The 22,044-nt window shown below is 37.3% G+C and overlaps 1 protein-coding gene across 2 annotated transcripts in view; it reads left to right on the top strand.

Moving 5' to 3' along the window:
• ATAD5 (ATPase family AAA domain containing 5) overlaps window positions 1-22,044 on the top strand; it is a 46,777-nt gene that overhangs the window by 13,782 nt on the left and 10,951 nt on the right. For both annotated transcript variants that reach the window (XM_059379734.1, XM_059379733.1), the window contains exons 5-18: window positions 399-525; window positions 1,022-1,103; window positions 5,734-5,918; window positions 9,040-9,197; window positions 10,222-10,381; window positions 10,833-11,159; window positions 13,018-13,114; window positions 14,450-14,529; window positions 14,760-14,902; window positions 15,003-15,153; window positions 18,886-19,059; window positions 19,337-19,470; window positions 20,166-20,259; window positions 21,401-21,465. In XM_059379734.1, coding sequence (XP_059235717.1) covers window positions 399-525; window positions 1,022-1,103; window positions 5,734-5,918; window positions 9,040-9,197; window positions 10,222-10,381; window positions 10,833-11,159; window positions 13,018-13,114; window positions 14,450-14,529; window positions 14,760-14,902; window positions 15,003-15,153; window positions 18,886-19,059; window positions 19,337-19,470; window positions 20,166-20,259; window positions 21,401-21,465 — 1,977 coding nt within the window. The remainder of the gene's footprint in view (window positions 1-398; window positions 526-1,021; window positions 1,104-5,733; window positions 5,919-9,039; window positions 9,198-10,221; window positions 10,382-10,832; window positions 11,160-13,017; window positions 13,115-14,449; window positions 14,530-14,759; window positions 14,903-15,002; window positions 15,154-18,885; window positions 19,060-19,336; window positions 19,471-20,165; window positions 20,260-21,400; window positions 21,466-22,044) is intronic.

Here is a 22,044-nt window from a genome sequence, read left to right as displayed (position 1 = left end):
TAAAGATTTTATTTATTCATTTGACAGAGAGAAATCACAAGTAGATGGAGAGGCAGGCAGAGAGAGAGAGAGAGGGAAGCAGGCTCCCTGCTGAGCAGAGAGCCCGATGCGGGATCCCAGGACCCTGAGATCATGACCTGAGCCGAAGGCAGCGGCTTAACCCACTGAGCCACCCAGGCGCCCCCATAAATCCACTCTTTGATATGTGAACTTGTATGATGTAATGTACACTATTGTCACTGTATGTTTTCTGTATTAGGTAGTGTCTGACGGAGAGAGGTATGGAGCTGCTAATGTCATTGTCTTAACCTGGGGCTTCTAACGTCATAATCCTCTTGACATTTTAAAACATCAATTGTATGACATATTTTTAAAATGTTTTTCTTATTCTGTCTTAGGATTCTGTAATAATAATCGATTCAGATCATACTTCTTTAAAGCATCCTGAGAAAAATCAGAAGAAACTTCAGTGTCTGAATGATGTGCTAGGAAAAAAACTGAACAAGACTCCTAAAAGTGTACCTGGTAATCAAATTTGATAATGCTTTTGATGAACATTAGAATGTTTTAGAGAGATTATATTGCTCTGAATGCTATCAATTTAATTCCTTGCCTTCTGTGGTGCAAACTTAATTATATTAAGTATTTCTGTCTATCTGTTTAGCCTCAGTTAAGTTTAGAGGTTCTCAAACCTGATGGATCATCAAAATCGTCAGAGTAAATTAAAAAATTTCCTAAATCCTTAGGTCCTTCCCTAGGCATATTGGCTGAGAATCTCTGGAGGGGACTTATGGTACTCTATAGTTAAAAAGTTGCCTGGAGATTCTGATGATGATATTGGGAGACCAGATCATTGTATAGAAGTTTTTTAAAATAAAAAGTTAGTCTTTTTTAAGATTAAAGAAAGTAAAAAGGTTTAATTTTTTTTAAGTTTAAGAAGGTAGTGATATAATTTGAAAATAGCTGGAGGTAAGAAGAGATGATAAACACTGACACTAACCTAAGTATTTATTTTTCTAAGGGAAAATGAAAGTTGCTCCTTTATTTCTTACCAGAAAGGCTCAAAAAACAGCTGATCCTGTTCTTGGTTTTGATGAAAGCAGGTTAGTCCAATACAAATTTTTAAATGCCAAAGTATCTTACGGAATGTTTTTGTATTTTTTTTTCCTTTACTTTGATGAGAAAGCATGTATGTTATCATTTGAGGCCGTAATAAGTTCACTTTTAAAGATGACAATATTAACAGTGTTACGACTGCAATTTGAAGATCATTTTGTGGCCCATCTCTAGATGAAACAGTGGAAACAAACCAAAAGCACCGAAGAGCTGATTCAGAACTTATTCAGCAAATATTTAAATACCTGCTATGGGGCACCTGGCTGGCTCAGTTGGGGGAACATATGATTCTTGATCATAGGTCATGAGTTTGAGCTCCACATTGAGGGTAGAGATTACATTAAAAAAATAATAATAAGTAAAAATAAATGAATAAAATAAAATCTTCCAAATACCTGGTATATACCAAGCAGTATATTTGGCACTGGGAACATTAAGGGGAACAAAACAAGACACATTCTCTGTCCTCATAAGGCTAATACTCAAGAGGAAGGATAATCTATAATTAAATATTAATTGAACCAACAAATGAAAAATTGCAGTTGTACTAAGAAGAAGAGGTGCCAAGTTCTATTAAAGTTTATATTAAGTGGATTTGGTCTGCTCAAGCAAGCCTTTGCTAAGGAGATGTCACCTGAACTGAAGGATGAGCAGGAGTTCATCAGGGTGGAACAGTGTTCTAACCAGAAGGAACAGTCTGCAGAGTCCCTGTAGCTAGAAGGAGCATGGCAAACAGAGAAGGTTGAAAGAATACCAGTGTGACTTGAGCACAGAGAGCAGAGGTGAGAGAACTGTAGGGTTAAGCTAGAGAGGTAGATGCCAGTCCATGTAGCATCTTTGGACCACGTGCAAGAATTTGTCATTACGGCAACGGCCATTACGGCAACGGCAACTGCTAGATCAGTTTGCTGGATCAAAATCCATAGTGATTAATTAGATCTGGGGACTGGAGGTAAGAGAGAGGAAGGTGCAAAGGTGACACTTAAGTTCTGGTGTCCCTGTGCAAGTGGATGGGATGTTGGCAAAAGACCAGGTTTAGGGACATCGTGTTCAGGTTATTTTTTTCCCCTTTCACTTTTATTGAGGTATAATTACATATTGTTAAATGCACAAATCTTTTTTTTTTTGTATTAAAGTATAATTGACGTACAATATCCTATTAGTTTGAGATGTACATAATAATGATTTGATGTTTTTGGGACGCCTGGGTGGCTCAGTTGGTTAAGCAGCTGCCTTCGGCTCAGGTCATGATCCCAGCGTCCTGGGATCGAGTCCCACATTGGGCTCCTTGCTCAGCAGGGAGCCTGCTTCTCCCTCTGCCTCTGCCTGCCATTCTGTCTGCCTGTGCTCGCTCTCTCCCCCTCTCTCTCTCTGATAAATAAATAAAATCTTTAAAAAAAAAATAATAATAATGATTTGATGTTTTTATATGTTACAAGGAGGTCCCCATGACAAGTCTAGTTACCATCTCTCACTGTACAGAAAGCTGCTACAGTTGCTTGTACTCCCTATGCTGCACATTTCATCCCTGTGACTTAACTTTGATGACTAGAAGTTTGTACCTGTTGATCCCCTTTCCCTATTTCATCTGCCCCCTCCCCTTCCCCACTCTGGTAGCTAACTCTTTGTTTCCTGTGTCATGAGTCCATTTCTGTTTTGTTTGTTCATTTGTTAAATGCATAATTCTTAAGCATAGTGGTTTTTGTAAGTATATTAAATCAAGATTTAACATATTTCTTTTACTCCTGAGAGGTACTCTTTTTCTGTTACTCCCATCCTACCACAACGAAAGGTTACCACTATCCTGATTTCATCACCATTGATTAGTTTGATTTCTGTTACCGGGGATTAGTTTTGTCAGTTTTAGAACTTTGTGTAGACTTTACATATATATTCTTTCATATCTAACTGCCTTTGGTCAGTACACACACAAACACACACACATTTTTTTGTTGGTGGTGGTGGTGTTTAAAGATCTTATTTATTTATTTGACAGAAAGAAATCACAAGTAGGCAGAGCAGCAGGCAGAGAGAGGAGGAAGAAGATTCCCTGCTGAGCAGAGAGCCTGATGTAGGGCTCGATCCCAGGACCCTGGGATCATGACCTGAGTGGAAGGCAGAGACTTAACTCACTGAGCCACCCAGGCGCCCCCCCACCCACATTTTTAAAAAATCACTTTTACTGGGTGCCAGGGTGGCTCAGTTGGTTAAGGTCATGATCCCAGAGCCCTAGGATCCAGTCCTGCATCGGGCTTCCTGCTCAGCAGGAATTCTGCTTTTCTCTCTGACCTTCTTCCTCTCATGCTCTCTCTCTCTCTCTCTCTCATTTTTTCTCTTTCAAATAAATAAATAAAATCTTTAAAAAAAATAAAAAATCACCTTTATTCAGGTAGAATGTACAGATAATCATATGCATATAATATCAAGTAAACAGTTGGTTTAATAAATGTACCCATCTGTGTAATCTCCACAACAATAGAGAACATCTTCATCACACTCAAAAAAGTTCCTTTGTGTCTCTTTTCAGTTAATCCCTGCCCCCCAACTCCCATGCAATTTCTGATCTGTTTTCTGTTGATAGAGATTGGTTTGCCTTTTCTAGAATTTCATAGAAATGAAATCGTACAGGAGGTACACTTTTGTTTCTGGCTTCTTTCAGTCAAGGTAATGTATCAGTAGTCTGTTCTTTTTTATTGCTGAATAGTATTCCTTATATGAATATATCGCAGTTTGTTTATCCATTCTTTTATTGATGGCCATTTGGGTTGTTTCCAGCATTTGGCTAGAAATTAGGCTGCAGTTAAGCTGCTGTGAACATTCCATACACATGTGTAGAGAGTGTTCTCATTTCTCTTGAGTAAATACCTAGAAATGGAATTGCTCTGTCACTAGGTAGGTGTATGACTAACATCAGAAGAATCCGCCAAGCTATTGTCCCAAGTGTTTTTTCCATTTTACACTCCCACCAGCAGTGTATGAGAATTCCGGTTGCTAACACTTGGCATTATTATCAGACTTTGTAATGTTAGCCATTCGAGTAGGTTTCTAGTGGTCTATTTTTTTTTTTTTATTCTTTTACCTTTTATTATTATTTTTAATTGATTAAATTTTTAAACCTTACGGGGGTATAGGGGTGCCTGGGTGGCTCAGTTGGTTAGGCAAGTGCCTTCAGCTCAGGTCATGATCCTGGAGTCCCAGCATCGAGTCCCACATTGGGATCCCTGCTCGGCAGGGAGTCTGCTTCTCCCCCTGACCCTCTCTCCTCTCAGGCTTGCTCTCCCTCTCTCTCTGTCTCTCTCTCTCTCATTCTCTCAAATAAATAAATAAAATCTTAAAAAAAAAAAACCAACAACAACCTTACCGAGGTGTAATTTATATACAGTCACCTGTACTGGAAGCATATAACTTGGTGAGCTTTGTCAGTTGGCTACATAGTGAAAGCACCACTCCTGCCATACAGACCCAGATTCATTTCCGTGGCCCTCCGAAAGACTCCTTGGACCCTCCAACAGTCCTCCTTCTAGTTCTGGCTCAGACAAGTGCCAGTCTCTTTTTCTCTGTTAATTTGCATTTTCTAGAATTCTCTGTAAGTGAATTCATATATATTCTTTTTCACCTGGCCTCTTTTATTCAGCGTGCTGATTTTGAGACTTATCCATGTCCTCAAATACAGTCGACTCCTGAACAACATGGCTCAGATGGCGCAGTCCCCCTCACATGGATGTTTTACATTATGGTGCTGTAAAACTGAATTTTCTTTAGGACTTTCTTACTATTTTTGTCTCTAGCTTTCTTTATTATAAGGAATATAGCATATAGTATAAACAACATAGACTGTTTGTTCATCAGTGGTTAATGTTAGTTAGGAAGGCTTCCAGTCAGCAGGAAGCTATTATTGGTGGGTAAGTTTTGGGGGAGTTAAACATTACACATGCATCTTTGTGCTGGGAGTCGGCACCCAGAACTCCTGTGTTGTTCAAGGTCAGCTGTATATCGGTAGTTCATTGTATTTTTGCTGAGTGGTATTCTACTGGATGGATACACCACTCAACTGTTGGTGGACATTTGGGTTGTTTCCAGTTTTAAACTATTGTGAATAAAGATGTTAGGAACATTCACGTAGAAGTCTGCTGGGATTTTGCAGATGATTGTTTTACATTGTGAGAGAACTAAGTCTTCTTGTCCAAGAATGTGATATTTCTATTTGAGGTTTTGATTTCTGTGGTTCTCAGTGCAGAGGTTCATCTTTGATTTACTCTGCCCCAGCTCTGAAAATAGTCTTTTCTCCAAAGAGCCATGGTTCCTTTTAGTGGAGGATCTAGAAACCAAGATCTAAGTGCTTATTTTACTCATTACTTCTGAGGTATCAATGTTTCTAGACCTCCTTAAAGCTAGGAAATACACACATACACAAACACACGCACGTGTGCATCCAAGAGTCCAAACTATAATTGTATATAATACATATTGTATAACATATATAATATGTGTATATGTGTAATGACTCCCTTGTACACTGTTTCAAATTAAATTAAAAGTGTTTTATAGTTGGTTGTGGTTTTTTTTTTTAAGTGTGTATAACCTTAGCTTTTCTCTTTCACATCATTTTCTTAAAAGTCAAGATACATCTGAAAAGGCTCAGGATTGTGAAACGCAGTTTAAAGCAAAGCGGGACTTCCTAATGAGTGGTTTGCCGGATTTGCTGAAACGACAGATTGCAAAGAAAGCTGCTGCATTAGATGTGTACAATGCAGCGAGTACTAGTTTCCAGAGAGTCGTCCATGTACAGCAAAAAGATGACGGTGAGTTTCTTATAATGAGATATTTTTCAATGAAAATATTCTTAATATTTAATATTCTATATATTTTATATTAATATTTAATATTTTGAAATTTAACATTATGCTGTCTTTTTAGACTTTAAAGATTCTAAAATTTAAAAATTTTAGAAGTAATGTAAAACCGTAAATTGACTTAAAACGAGGCTAAGGTTTAAAGATAATTCTTAAGGGGAATTTAGTGGGAATTCAAAGGGTATGTTTCACTCTCTCTTCCTCAGTCTTGGACTCACTTTACCAAGGATGGGGGGTTCAGGGAAAGAGAGCCGGCGGCATCCTCAGCCCTCCCCCTCTGTGCAGTGGGGAGCAGGCACATGGGTTGGACCTCAGTGGATGTTGTTCTCCAGAGAGGCGCCATGTTCTAAATGGAAGGCCGTGCTCTTCACACACGTAGCCTGTGTGTGAACAGATTATCTTTTAAGACTTTGTCAGAGGAGCTCCGGCTCTGTTCTTTCCAGTGGACTGTTGAATGTTCCAGAACAGCTTTTCCTCTCTCAAACCATATAAATATCTGCTGGAACAGGTAGCAAGTCTCAGTGCTCCCCACTCCAGTTCAGCCTTCCCTCACACGTACCATGCCCGGGGTGAGCTGTTCATACAGGCCACTTGCACAGTGGCCTTAGTGTGGTCAGAACCTGCTTCTGTTTGGATTCAAATGCTAAAGCAAACACAATCTTATTTTACTTCCCTAGTTTTGAATTGCTGAAAGTGAGTACAGCTTTATATCTTCCTCATTATTCCTGCCTAGAGGTGTTTTTGCTTTATCAGCACAAAACCACTTGTATTCTTCTCAGGTGGCTTTGAGGTTTGATTTACTACACTCCCTCTACCCACAAAACAGACTCTGTGTTCTCTTTTCCTTTCTTTTTTTGTTTTGTGTTTCTAACCTTGATAGTTTTTGAATTTTGTTCAGCCTCCCATTTAGATTTTATTTATTTATTTTTAAAAGAGAGGGAGCATGAGCAGGGGGAGAAGGAGAAGGACAAGTAGTCTCCTGCTGACTCAGGGGGCCCAACACAGGACTCAATCCCAGGACCCTGAGATCAAGACTGGGCAGAAGTCAGATGCTCAACTGACTGAGCCACCCAGGTGCCTCTCAGCCTCCCATTTATACAGGGAACTTCCTAGCCAGTCTGTCTATTTATCTATCTTGTCTATCTATCTATTTATTTATTTTAACTATTTTCATTAACATATAATGTATTATTTGGGAACTTCCTAGCCAGTGTTCCTATTTATTTATTTAAATTATCTTTATTGACATATAGTGTATTATTTGCCCCAGGGGTACAGGTCTGTGAATCATCAGGCCGACACATTTCACAGCACTCACCATCGCATATACCCTCCCCACCCAAACACTCTATCCCAAGCCCCCACTCCCCAGCAACCCTTAGTTTGTTTTGTGAGATTAAGAGTCTATTATGGTTTGTCTCCCTCCCAATCCCAACTTATTTCGTTTTTTCTTTCCCTACCTCCCAACAACCCCTACTCAAATTCCTCATATCAGAGAGATCATATGATAATTGTCTTTCTCTGTTGACTTACTTCATTCAGCATAATACACTCTAGTTCCATGCATGTCGTTGCAAATGGCAAGATTTCACTTCTTTTGATGGCTGCATAGTATTCCATTGTATATACATACCATATCTTCTATATCCATTCATCTGTTGATGGACATCTAGCTTCTGTTCATAGTTTGGCTGTTGTAGACATTATTGCTATAAACATTCATGTGCGTGTGCCCCTTTGGATCACTACATTTGTATCTTTAGGATAAATACCCAGTAGTGCCATTGCTAGGTCATAGGGCAGCTCTGTTTTCAACTTTTTGAGGAACCTCCATCTAGCCAGTCTTTCTTTTTCTTTTCTTTTCTTTTTTTTTTTTATACATTTTATTTATTTATTTGACAGAGAGAGAGAGATCACAAGTCGGCAGAGAGGCAGGCAGAGAGAGAGGGAAGTAGTCTCCCCACCAAGCAGAGAGCCTGATTCGGGGCTCAATCCCAGGACTCTGGGATCATGACCCAAGCCGTAGACAGAGGCTTTAACCCATTGAGCCACGCAGGCATCCCATAGCCAGTCTTTTTTTTTTTTTTTTTTAAGATTTTATTTATTTATTTGAGAAAGAGGCAGTGGGAGAGAGCACGAGCGAGGAGAAGGTCAGAGGGAGAAGCAGACTCCCCGAGGTGGGAGCCCAATGCGGGACTCGATCCCGGAACTCCGGGATCATGACCTGAGCCGAAAGCAGTCATCCAACCAACTGAGCCACCCAGGCGTCCCAGCATAGCCAGTCTTTTTAACGATATTTTACTTTCCCAATCTTCTCTAGCTCTGAAAAGTTATTGCGTGTCGGTTTACTAGTATCTGGCATTCTGCTGAGCATTTTGTATGCATAACTAGTTTAATCTCTGTAACAACTCTAGGAGGTTGACTATTATAATAGTCACCCCTACTTTACAGAAGAAGAAACTAGGGTTTAGGATCTTGCCCATGTTCAACCCAGCTAGCAAGTGGCACAGTCTGGATTTGAACTCAGGTCTGACTTCAAAGTTTAAATTTTATTTATTTATTTGTCTGAAAGTTTTTTTTTTTTTTTTAAGATTTGACTTATGAGAGAGAGAGGTGGGGGGGGGCATGAGTGAGTGGGAGGGTGGGGTGGAAGGAGAGGGAGAAGCAGGCTCCCTGCTGAGCAAGGAACCTGATGTAGGGCTCGATCCCAGGATCCCGAGCTGAAGGCAGATGCTTAACCGACTGAGCCACCCAGATGCCCCTCAAAGTTTAAATTTTAAAGCAGGATGCTACTTGCCCCTGAAATTTTTACCCTGAATAGCAAGGTTGATTTAAGAAGAAAAGAAAGTTTGCTATTACTTGGTTTTTTTAAACAGTTGGATCAGAAGGCTCAGTAATTTTTATTAATTGTATTCGTTGGAAGTAAGAATGGGTTCCCTGTGCACTCATTTGAGTTTTGGTATTTTTGTGTTAACTATGTAGTTGTCAGGTCTTTTCATGTTTGGGTATTTGGCATTTGATGTGTGTGAGTGAAAGTAATGAAGGTATTTGTTTTCTGTTTTTTCTTTAGGATGCCGTTTGTGGCATTTGGAACCACCCACTTGCTCTCTTTTAACTAAACTTAAAGAACTGAATACTAAAGTAATAGATCTCTCAAAATGTGTTCTTGCTCTTGGTGAATTTTCAACATTGAATCCAAATTCTAAAAGGCCTAATTCTGCTGTTGGGGTAAGTATTGGAGAGCTCCTCCATTATAGGGTGTTTCCTTCATATCTTTTAGAGAGAAAAAAATTGGAAATCTACTATTGTGGCCTAAAGTTCATTTTTTTCCTCTAGAGTCCAGTTTTAAAAAATAAATCCCAATTGAGATAGACATCTCTTTTAAATATTCTTAGAGCTGGCGCACCTGGGTGGCTCAGTGGGTTAAAGCCTCTGCCTTCGGCTCAGTTCATGATCCCAGGGTCCTGGGATTGAGCCCCGCATCAGGCTCTCTGCTAAGTGGGGAGCCTGCTTCCTCTGCTCTCTCTGCCTGCCTCTCTGCCTACTTGTGATCTCTATCTGTCAAATAAATAAATAAAATCCTTTAAAAAATAAAATATAAATAAATAAATATTCCTAGAGCTTTAGAAATGTTTTAGGAATTACTGGTAGCCAATTTCAAAAGAATATTAGGTTATATAGCACATTTAGATATTATATAAGTCAGCCTTCTAATCTAATAAATGTGTATAATTAGTTGAAAGAGGGAACAATGAAAATATGAACTAAGTCCTTCAAAAGTATGCAAATGTAGCTTCATTGTCAAGGTTTATTTAGTCACTGAAGCTACTCTTACATTAACATGATTTATTATAGACAGAAAGTAGTTGGTGACTAATATTAAGAGTGTAGGGGGCACCTGGCTGATTCCGTTGTTGGAGCAAGATACTCTTGATCTCAGGGTTGTGAGTTTGAGCTTCATATTGGGCATAGAGATAACTTTATTTTTTGTTTATTTCTTTTTAAGATTTTATTAGAGAGAGAGAGAACGAGCTGGGGGAGGAGCAGAGGGAGAAGTAGACTCCCCACTGAGCAGGGAGCCCGATGCTGGGCTCAGTTCCAGGACCTCGGAATCATGGCCTGAGCTGACAGCAAACGCCTAATCAACTGAGCCTCCCAGATGCCTGAGATTACTTAAAAAAAAAAAAAAAAAAAACTTAAAAGAAAATAGATAATGTGGATCTGTTACTGAGCATTTTATTCTATATTGCAGTTTGTGGAGAAAAGGAAAGATTTGACTGAAGAAGTAAGAAATCTTTTGCTGGAGGAAATTAGATGGTCAAATCCTGAATTTTCTTTGAGGAAATATTTTTCCTTGCTTCTAAAAAAACGAAGTGAGCACCAGGTTCTTTCTGAGTGTCATCGTAAACAAGGTTAGTGATAACTGTTATCATTTACATTAACATTTTGCTTTTGAAAACATTAAGACTTGGTCATTGACTCTTACAAGTCCACAGAGAGAATATTGCTTATGGTTGGCAGGAAAAATTGTTCAACTGAAGTAAAGCATCTTGTTTAAGTGCAGTGTTGGCCCTTGCCGTTTTCTATAGATGCGAACGCAAAGGCGGCTTTAATTAAGATATTAATAGTTCATTTAAGGAAAGCATTAGATAAGATTATTTGAATTTACACAGCTTGTACAAAAGGCAGTCTAAATAACAAGATAGCCTGCTTGCTTTCTGTGTGCCGTATTTGATTTTTGCTTCTTCATTTTGTGGTATTAAGATTATTGGTTATTTGGAAATGACATTAAGATGGTCGGATATTAAAATTTCACTTTGGTTGATTTGTTAAACACATGCATTTCTGTGATTTCTGAAATAGAAAGTCCACAACGAGAGCCCAATGTCAATCAAAAAGAAACTAAAAGGAAACGAGTGGAAACGGAAATTCAGAAGTCAAAAAGAAAGAAGCCAAATGAGTATTCACAAAGTCCAAAAAAGACAAATGGGAAGCCAGGAGAACTTGACAAAAGAAATAACTCCACCAGGATAAAGCTAGACTCTTGTAAAGGCCTTCTTTCTAAAACATCCAGGAAGAAAGAGACTGCTCTGAGCACAACATGTAAATTAGAAACAGAAGCACTTGAAGATCCTGATGTTCTGATGATAGATGATGGCGAAGAGTCTCCCTCAGAAAGATCTATTCCTGGTAAATCAGATCTGCTCCTTCTGGTCCTAGAACACTTTTGTGTACTTAATCTTTCATCTTCTCTTCTCTTTAATACATGTTCATGCAACATTCAAGTGATATGTGTGTATAAAACAAGTGGGAGCCTTACTAATGACAGCTTTAAAGAGTACCACATTTAACAGATTGATGTTTGATGTTTTATTTTTCTGTGCTTCTATAAATACATGTGCTTTTGTAAAAACCTGGAGTTATACTACACCATTTATTTTACATTTGTTTCACATGTCTCTGACATGTTCCCATTTGGGTTACCTAGCTTTTTCAAAGTATTCTGTTGAATTAATTCATTCTTTAGATAGCTTTAGAGTATGTTTTGATTTGTACTTGTACAGCAAGTCTCCTATCGTTTTTTTAAACTATGTTCATGTAGCTACACTGCTGAATAAACTATAGGTTCTCCTATCCCCACAGATCCCATTGGGGTTTTGATTTTGGATTAGTGTATAGATTCATTTGGAGTGAATCGGCATCTTTACAACATTCAGTCTTCTCAAATGGGAGTGTTGCACATCTCTATTTACCCCAGTTGACTTAATAGGACAGTTTAATGTTTGTTTGTTTGTTTGAGTCAAAGGAAGTTGCACTAGAATTATGCTGCCTTTGCTCTTCAGATTATTTCTTATAGTATAACTTATTTTTCATATTTCATGTTTTTAGTGATTATTAAAATTTTAAATGTGTACTTTTATTTTTTTTTTAAATACTTAATATTTTTAAGTATCTGCACCCTCAATGTGGGGCTTGAACGTGCAACCCCAATTGGGCCAGCCAAGTGCCTCTAAATATGTACTTTTTAAAAAGATTTTATTTATTTATTTATTTGTGTGAGAGAGAGAGAGAGAGAGCGTGCACACGCTCTAGAGCACAGGCAGGGGAAGCAATAGGCAGAAGGAGAAACAGGCTGCCTACTGAGCAAGGAGCCTGTTGTGGGACTTGATCCCAGGATATTGGGATCATGACCTGTGCAGAAGGCAGACACCTAACCGATTGAGCCAAGCAGTTGCCCCTAAATGTGTACTTTTAAACCTTACTGCCATGAGACTTTATGGTGGTTAGCCCCCTTTTTTTTTTTTTTTTTAAGATTTATTTATTTGAGAGAGAGAGAAAGCACACTGGTGTCAGGGGATGGATAGAAGAAGAGGGAGAAGAGTGGACTTATCTATGTGCCAAGCCGGACATGGGGCTGGATCTCAGTACCCTGAGTTCATGACCCTGAGATGATGACCTGAGCCAAAATCAGAGTTGGATGCTTAACTGACTAAGCACCCAGGCCCCTGTCCTTTTTTTTTTTTTAAAGTAAGTTCCATGTCCAGTATGGAGCCCAACTTGGCTTGAACTCACAATCCTGAGATCAAGACCTGAACTGAGATCAAGAGTTGGGCACTTATCTGTCTAAGTCACCCAGGCATCCTAGTGGTGGTTAGCTTTTAAGGAGAAAGGGTTTTGATATGAAAAATTTAGATGTGGAGTGACTGGATGGCTCAGGCAATTAAGACTGACTTCAGCTCAGATCATGATCTCAGTCCTGGGATCAAGCCCAGGGTTGGGCTCCCTGGTCATCAGGGAGTCTGCTTATCCCTCTGTCCCTCCCCCCACTCATGCTCTCTCCCCTTCTCCCTCAAATAAAAATACCAAAAATTTTAAAAAATAATAATAATTTTAAATGTAATGTTAAGTTTTGAAATTGCCCCTTTTGGCATTTTATAGCCATAAATACCTGGGTAAATACTCATTGTTTACATGAAAACAATACCATAATTGTCAAGAATATGTACTATGTCAAGGAAAAATGTTTAATATGTATTTTTTGCTTTAGATTTTGGAACTGAAGACATGCTTTGGACAGAAAAGTATCAACCTCAGAACTCCAGTGAACTCATAGGCAATGAGCTAGCTATAAAAAAGTTACATAGGTTGGTAAAACTTATAAAAGAATTGAGAAATTGTTTTTGGATCTAGTTTTACTACTTAGTCTGTTTTCTTTATACTAAAATCTAGAAATCATAAAGTAATACATTACATGGAAAATCTTAAAAAAAATCAAGAAAAATATGAAAAATAAATATCCCTCTTTTCTCCCATTTCTGCTTTCCAGAGGTAACAACTATTAAAGGTTTCTTTTATGCCTTTACAGAAAAATGTAAGGTTAAACATGTATTATGCATATATTAGCTCCTTTCTTCCCAACAGATAGGATCACATTACTAATTCAGGTCCAGAATCCTTTGTCTATGATTCCCACATCCAAGAAGTTCTGCAAACCAAAAGTTACTAACTTTATTATATTTTATGGTCTTTATGGATTCCCACTTAGTAGGAGTTCATACATTTTTTTAGACAGAAATATTAAGTGATTTTGGATGTAATGTTACAGACCCCATTAGAGGTATTATGTTATATGTGGTATACGTACCAAATTACTTTTATAATATCTGAAAATTTTGAATTCTAAAACTCAGCTGGTCCAAAGGATTTCATATAAGAAATAGGGACCCATAATAACAGTACACTTTGAGCCTAGTATTATTCTAAGTACTTGCATTGTTCTTAGCTCATTTAATCCTTAAAACTATGAGGATAAATACTGTTGTCCTTATCTTACAGATGAGGAATGGGCCTACAGAAGTTTAATGATTTGTCCAGAGTCACACAGCTCGGAAGTGGTGGAGCTGGAACTCAAACTTGGGCAGTCTAGCTCCAAACTAGAACTTCATCTTTCTACTTTTACTTAGCATCGTGTATTAGACATCTTTCATGTCATCACACGGTCTCCTCGGTTCTTTTTTTTTTTAAGATTTTATTTATTTGACAGATCACAAATAGGCAGAGAGGCAGGTGGGGGGGGGGTGCGGGGAAGTAGGCTTGCTGAGCAGAGAGCCCGATGTGGGGCTCGATCCCAGGACCCTGGGACCATGACCTGAGTCAAAGGCAGAGGCTTTAACCCACTGAGCCACCCAGGCGCCTCACCTCGGTTCTTTATAGCTGCTCTATACTGATTCTTTAGGTAATTGCACTGTGTGTATCTTTTCTCCTACTGAGGTACTTCTAGGTTTTTCCCTATGGAAGCTAGTAGGAACAATGTTGCCGTGAATAACTTAGCTCATACAGTCTTGTGTGTTTTGGTAAAAAAATTACTTCATTTAAAAATATTCATGCCCATGTAAAAATATTTCACTATTTAGTTGATTCAAAGAGATATAGCTCTATTCTGTGCATTATTTTTATTAACATACATTTTCTTATGGCAGTTGGTTGAAAGACTGGAAGAGAAGAGCTGAATTGGAGGAAAGACAAAATTTGAAGGGAAAAAAAGATGAGAAACAGGAAGGTATTTTGAGTCCTTTTCTCCATTTGACTGGACATTTTGAGTTAGATTAGCTAAATATTCATATAAAATTTCCTAACTGGTATTTTATATTTGATTTTGTAGCTTTTGTAAATTAAATTTCCAGCATTTACTGGCAAGAAGTTTGTAAGGTTTGATCATTGGGTTTCATGAGATGGAGTTGCTGCTTGAGCAATTATCAAATGATAATTTGCATTTGAATAATTTTTCAGATCCATCGGATAGCATAGATTTTAAAGGCAGTTCCGATGACGAAGAAGAAACTCGCCTTTGCAATACTGTTCTTATAACAGGACCAACAGGAGTGGGAAAAACTGCTGCAGTGTATGCTTGTGCTCAGGAGCTTGGATTCAAGGTTAGAAGGAGCTACACTGGGAGAATGTTAATGTTGTAGTTATACTTGAATTAAAGGAAAACCAACCATTCTGCCTCACTTTCATATATTCTTCTTTTAGATATTTGAAGTCAATGCATCTTCTCAGCGCAGTGGTAGACAAATTCTTTCTCAACTGAAGGAAGCCACTCAGTCCCATCAAGTGGACAAGCAAGGTGTGAACTCTCAAAAACCTTGCTTTTTCAATAGTTACAACCTGGGCAAGTCACCAAGTAAGTAAACTATTGTCCTTAGGTCATATCTTTGAAAAAACAAAATCTGGGTGGCTCAGTGGAGTAAGCCTCTGCCTTCAGCTCAGGTCATGATCTCAGGGTCCTGGGATCGAGCCCCGCATCGGGTTCTCTGCTCAGCGGGGAGCCTGCTTCCCCCCTCTCTCTGCCTGCCTCTCTGCCTACTTGTGATCTCTCTCTCTGTCAAATAAATAAATAAAATCTTAAATAAATAAATAAAATATACAAGAAAGAATTTTAGTAATCAGCATTTTGCCATTCATTTTTTTTATCTTTTCCTACACACACACACACACATATACACACACTGTTTTAATTTTTGCCTGTACAGTTTTAAAACAAATCTTAAGACCATCATATAATTTTACCCATATATACTTCACAGGTATCTCTGATAAGGACTTTACTTATTTATTTATTCATGTATTTATTAAGATTTTATTTTTAAGTAATCTCTACATGGGACGTGTACAACCCCATGATCAAGAGTCACACGCTCCTCTGACTGAACCAGTCAGGCTCCCTTGATAAGGACTTTTTTTTTTTTTAAGATTTTATTTATTTGAGAGGGTGAGTGAGAGAGAGCGCGCGAACATACCAGCAAGGACAGAGGGAGAGGGAGAAGCAGACTCCCCAGTGGGGAGCCCAATGGAGGACCTGATCCCAGAACCCTGGGATCATGACCTGAACCAAAGGCAGACACTTAACTGATTGAGCCACCCAGGCATCCCCGGATAAGGAATTTTAAAAAAGCATAACCACAGTATTATAATTAAACCTAATGAAATTAACTTTATACCTTAATTTGGTTTAATACATACTCTTGTTTTGGCTTTCTGTTGTTTAAATGCTTTGTGCAAATTTGGATCTAAACAAGGTTTACATCTACATTTGATTAATGGTTTTTTTTGTTTGTTTGTTTTGTTTTGTTTTTTAAAGACTTTATTTATTTGACAGACAGGATCACAAGTAGGCAGAGAGGCAGGCAGAGAGAGAGAGAGAGGAGAAAGCAGGCTCCCCGCTGAGCAGAGAGCCCGATGTGGGACTCAATCCCAGGACCCTGGGATCATGACCTGAGCCAAAGGCAGAAGCTTTAAATCACTGAGCCACCCAGGCGCCCCTGATTAATGCTTTTTAAAATTTCTTTCAGTCTCCCTAATAATTCCTTCATCTTTTTCATACCATTTATTTGTTGAAGAACATGGGTCATTTTTCATAAAATTTCTCACATTTTTAGATATGGCTGATTGTATCTTTATGGTATAAGTTAATATATTCCTCTTCCCTGTTTTACTTGTAAACTGGCAGATCTGTGGGCTTGATTAGATTCAGTTTCTGTTTCAGGGCTATGTATATGCTTAGGCAAGGCTGTGTGCTATGTGATATTAACATGGACTGATGAGTTCACTTGTTTCCAGGCTGATCTGTTCATTAAAGAGTTCCCCCATCACTCTTTGAACTAATAGTATTTTGTAGCCATGAATGATCTTTATCAAGTAGCTTGATTATTTCATTGAAAGTTAGAAAATGGGTGATTTTGTAATTCACTTAGCCTTTCTGAATTTATTAGTTAAAATTCTGAGAAGCATATCTCATCAACTGTCTGGACACTTTGACATAGAGTTTGTACAGGAAATGCATGAGAAATGCTTCATTCTTTCTTTTTATTTATCAGTTCACAGAGTAATGATGCCCTAGTAATCTCTGAGGTTGTCCAGTGAGTTTTGGGGTAGTTTACTTTTTTTCAGTATTATGATGAACTCATGGATTTGTATATATATAATGTGTTTCAGTCATCTGTTCTTTGCTTCTTTTAAGATTTTTCTCTTTGTCACTCATTGTTAGCAACTCTGACTTTGATGTGCATTCGTGTGGTTTTCTTCATGTTTCATGTGGTTGGGGTTTGTTGAGCTTCTTATATGAATGGGTTTATAGCTTATCAAATTTGGAAAATTCCAAGCATTATTTTTTTCTTTTAATTAAAATATATCTGACATATAACATTGTATATATTTAAGGCATACAACATGTTAATTTTATACATTTATATAGCAGTATGTTTGCCATTGTGTTGATAATTAGTAATTAGTACCTCTATCACATTACATAATTATTTCTTTTTAGTGGTTGGAATAATTAAGTTATGGCCTTGGGAAGTTTGGTGATTATAATATATTGTCTGTATTTACTATACTGTGCATTAGGTCTCTAGGATTTATTGATTACTCATTGCAAGTTTGTACCCTTAAACATTTGTCCTGGTAACCACCAGGACATCTCCTGGTAACCACCATTTTACTCTCTGTTTTTGAGTTTGGCTTTTTTAGAATCCACACATAAGGAATGTCATAGAGTACTTGCTTTTCTCTGACTTAACCTCACTTAGTCTGATGTGCTCCTGGTCCATCTGTGCTGTTCCAAACGGCAGGATGTCTTTTCTTCGGGCTGAGTAATCTTCCATTGTGTATAGAAACCACATCTGGATCCATTCATGGGTGGGCACTCAGGTTGTTTCCATACCACATTCTATTCTTTTTTTTTTTTTTTTTAAAGATCTTATTTATTTGACAGAGATCACAAGTAGGCAGAGAGGCAGGCTGAGGGGTTGGGGGGACAGGGGAGCAGGCTCCCCGCTGAGCCGAGAACCTGATGCGGGGCTTGATCCCAGGATCCTGAGATCATGACCTGAGTCGAAGGCAGAGGCTTAACCCACTGAGCCACCCAGACGCCCACCACATTCTATTCTGAATAATGCTGCTAACCTGTCTCAGTTCGATGATTGTTCAGGTTTGCAGTTATCTTGTTCCTCTCTTGGATAGTTTCTAACTACTGAAGTTCACAAATATTTTTTGCAGCATGTGGTATGCTGTCCTTGCCATCTAATGTATTTTGTATTTCACACATTTTGTAGTTTTTATTTCTAGAAGCTGGACTTTTATATTTTCTGTGTTACCATGACCAATTTTTTTTCTAAGTTTGATTGTTTTGGGTCTTTTATGCTGTATTAGGGGAGGCGATAGCAGCATTTAGTTTAGAACTAATTTTGTCCCATTACTTAGGAAAATCCTTCTGAGTAATCTATGCTGTCCATGTCGTTGCAAGTGGCAAACTCAATTTTCAAACACCTATAATATACAAAGGATATAATAAGATCTGTGGAAATGGGGTGTAAAAAATAACAAACAGAATTTGAACATGTGAAGACTGAATCAGAGCACTTAGAGGAGAGTAAAGGACATGCTCTGGAATAAATGCTTGGGACTGTAGAACTTCTATCCGTCCTTCACTACATCTCTAGAAAAACATATTCTCTGCTTGCAGTATCCATTTACTATAGAGCTAACCTGAAGTTGGATAACAGTGTTCTGTAATGTTCTCCGTATGTACCATTATCATGTTTCCTCCAGCCTCCTCTGAACTCCAGCCAATGGAGAGAAAGCGAATGGAGGGATTCTGAACATTCTTTGCTTCAAGAATGTATGTTTCTTTGGAAAAGAATGTCTTTTCCAAATGACTGGCTTTACCTTCTCTGATAATAGAATAACTGTAACAGTACAGTACTATTTGTATACAGTATTTGAATATGAGATTGAAAGGAAACTTCTATATTAATTTTTAGCTGGTAAGAGTAGAAGTATAGACTGTGAATAACTCAATCTTACCATCCGTTTAACTTTTAGAATACTCATCCTTCAGTAAATTTGTTTTTGGCAGAAAAATTAAGCTCCCCTAAGAAAGTTCTTACATCGCCAAGGAAACTTCCTCCACCGTCACCACAAACTAACATACCAAAACGAACACTTCCACCTAAAACTTTGGCAAATTATTTTAAAGTGTCTTCCAAGCCAAAAAATAATGAAGAAGTAGTGCTTCTGGAAAATAATAAAGGTAAGGCATTAAATGTACAAAATGTATATGACAATTTTTAATACTAATGACCCTGATACATAAAAATTTTATCATATTTCCTGAGTTTCTGTTGCTATTTGTTAAACCTCAGCTATACTGAAGGTCCTACATATAAGAGTTTTGATATTTTGTTTCAATTTTTTCCCCCTTGTTTAATTTTTGATAGGGGGTTTCAGTTTGAGTTTATTCCACAGAAGCATCCAGTGTTCTATTAAAAGTTGATTTTTTCTAAAATACTAATATTTTATTTATGCAGGAATAAAAAATTCTTGTGAACAAAACCCAATTACTCAGACTAAATCTGCAAACACAACCAAGTCAAATGTCAAAGAATTTGGAGCTGAGGAACCCAACAGGAAAAATGCAACATCTCTCATTCTTTTTGAGGAGGTAGACTCATGGGCATATATTTATCTCATAATAAGAACTTAACCTAAGGGTTACTATATGTGTTACTATAAAGTATTATAAAATAGCCAAGAAAGTTGGGAATACTTGTATCTGTTTAAATGTTTAAAAACTTTTTTTAAAGATTTTATTTATTTAGAGAGCATGCGTGTGTGTACACGAATGAGGGGAGGGACAGAGGGAGAGAGAGAATCTCAAGCAGACTTCATCCTGAGTGTGGAGTCAGATGTGAGGCTTGATCTCAGCACCCTAAGTTCATGACCTGAGTGGAAATCAAGAGTCCAGTGTTTAACTGACTGAGCCACCCAGGTACCCCAGTGTAATCTGTTTGAATTTAAAAGTGAGTGAAACTCTCAACCATAGAATTTTTCAGAAAGATGATTAATGCAATTCAGGATTATTAATTATTGTTCAGTGATTATAGAAATTATTCTGACTCATACTTGTCCAATTATAGGTGACTCCATTTTTTTGGTTTAATATTTGGTAATTTTTTTTTACTTTTAATAGTTCAAAATATTTTAAGCTTTCAGTATGGGCTGAACCATACTGTTCATAAATTTCATGAATTCATAAATTTTGTCCCTAACAGACATATACTATATCTATTATGTATATGTAACATATCCAGTAAATTTTTTGTTACTCAATACAGTATTGTCATAAATGGCTCTTAGGTTGATGTCATTTTTGAAGAAGATGCTGGGTTTTTGAGTGCAATCAAAACATTCATGGCAACAACTAAGAGACCTGTGATTCTTACTACTAGTGGTAAGTTACAGTGATTTTGCAACTAATTACTTTTGGTTTAAATATTTTGAGAAAGCTGCTCATTTTAGTTAAAAATAGTCCTTTAAAAGTCTGCTAGTAAATTAAGTCTTTTTCCCTAAAATTTGGAGGCTCCTAGATCATTTTTTAAGTAAAGAATTCTTTAAATTTACTATCGATCCACAACCTTGAGTAATTATAAAATTACTCTATTACCTTGTGAATAGCAGTGGTGTGGAACTGGATACTATTTTGAATCACTGTGTAGAGTATTAGATATTTAGGATGCCAACAATAGCGTAGAATGCAGGTAAAGAAATTTTATCCAGGAAAGGTGTTTTGGTAGGGGCGATAACAGAGTCTTTTCTATGCCCCTTCTTCATACTTATTATTGGATCACCAAATGTTACTCACTGGACAGAACTTTTTATGGAGCCCATAAAAATTTTTTTCTGTAGTGCCTTAATATTGAACTTAGCCATTCCTTTTTCCCTGAGAACACTTCCATATGAATTATTGCATATTTTGTCAAAGTAAGCCATAGCCAGCCTAATGGAATTGGTCCACTTCCTTTTTTAATTTTTTTCCTAAGATTTTTTTTTAAGTAATCTCTACACCCAATTTGGGGCTTGAACCCATGACCCCAAGATCAAAAGTCACACACTTCACCTATTGAGCCAGCTGGTTGCCCCTGGAGTTGGTCCACCTTCCTAATAATTCCCATTCAGTGTTCAATTTTAAGACTCATACAGGTTTGTTTGTTTGTTTGTTTCATTATAAACACTGAATTATAACACTGTTTTCTAATATTTTTTCATTGCACGTATTCAGTAGCGTATCTCCGCTGTGGATTTCTGTAGGAAAATGTGTTTATGTTAGACTCCACTTACAAATTAATGGCTCATTTGACTGTTAGTGACTGTACTCTAAAAATACTGATATAAATCATGTTACTCAAAGGGTACATGGTATTTTAATTAAAGATCACAAGTTGCTTTAGGTCAAGACAGAAATTCAGTTCCTTTAATGATTTATAATTTACATGATATTCTCATTACCCATGAAATACAGAATATTTTCATAGAAAAAGTAACTGGAAAAATGAATAGTCTTAATGGTTTTTTAAAAATTCTTTTTCCTCTAGATCCAACATTTAGTTTAATGTTTGATGGCTGTTTTGAAGAAATTAATTTCACTACTCCTTCGCTTGTAAGTTTTCATTCTGATCATAAATCATGTCACAACTCTATAAAAGGTAGTTTAATGTGATAGTGCCAGCAAACCTTCAGTACACTGTTAAATAGGGGTTAAACGTGAACATCTCTGCCTTGTTCCTGAATTTGGGGCTAAAGTAGGCACTCTTATCAGCAAGCGTGATATTAGCTGATTTTCATCAATTAGTTGTGTTTTTATTGTCAATGGTGTTGAATTTTGTCAGATACTTTCTACCTTTGAAGCAATCATATGTTCATCTTTTTAATTCTATTAATATGGCAAATGATGTTAGTTGATTTTTGAATGTCAGAGCAGTCCTGCATTCTTAGGATAATATGGTCATGATGTGTTATGTCTTTTTGTAGTTCTGGATTTGATTTGCTCATATATTGTTGGGGAATTTCATGTCTACATTTATGAAGGATGTTGGTGGTTGGTTTCTAGGCCATTTGAAATGGATTAGGACATAGATTTTAGTAGTATCTTCAGAAATAATATGCATTCTTAGTTTTTCATAGTGTATTTTTTTAAAGATTTTTTTTTTAATTTTTATTTTTTCTTTTTTAAATTTAT

The sequence above is a fragment of the Mustela nigripes genome, chromosome 16 (genome assembly GCF_022355385.1).
Source record: "Mustela nigripes isolate SB6536 chromosome 16, MUSNIG.SB6536, whole genome shotgun sequence".
NCBI lineage: Eukaryota > Metazoa > Chordata > Mammalia > Carnivora > Mustelidae > Mustela > Mustela nigripes.
The sequence above is the reverse complement of the archived record's forward strand: the minus strand, read 5'-3'. Positions and strand labels throughout refer to the sequence as shown.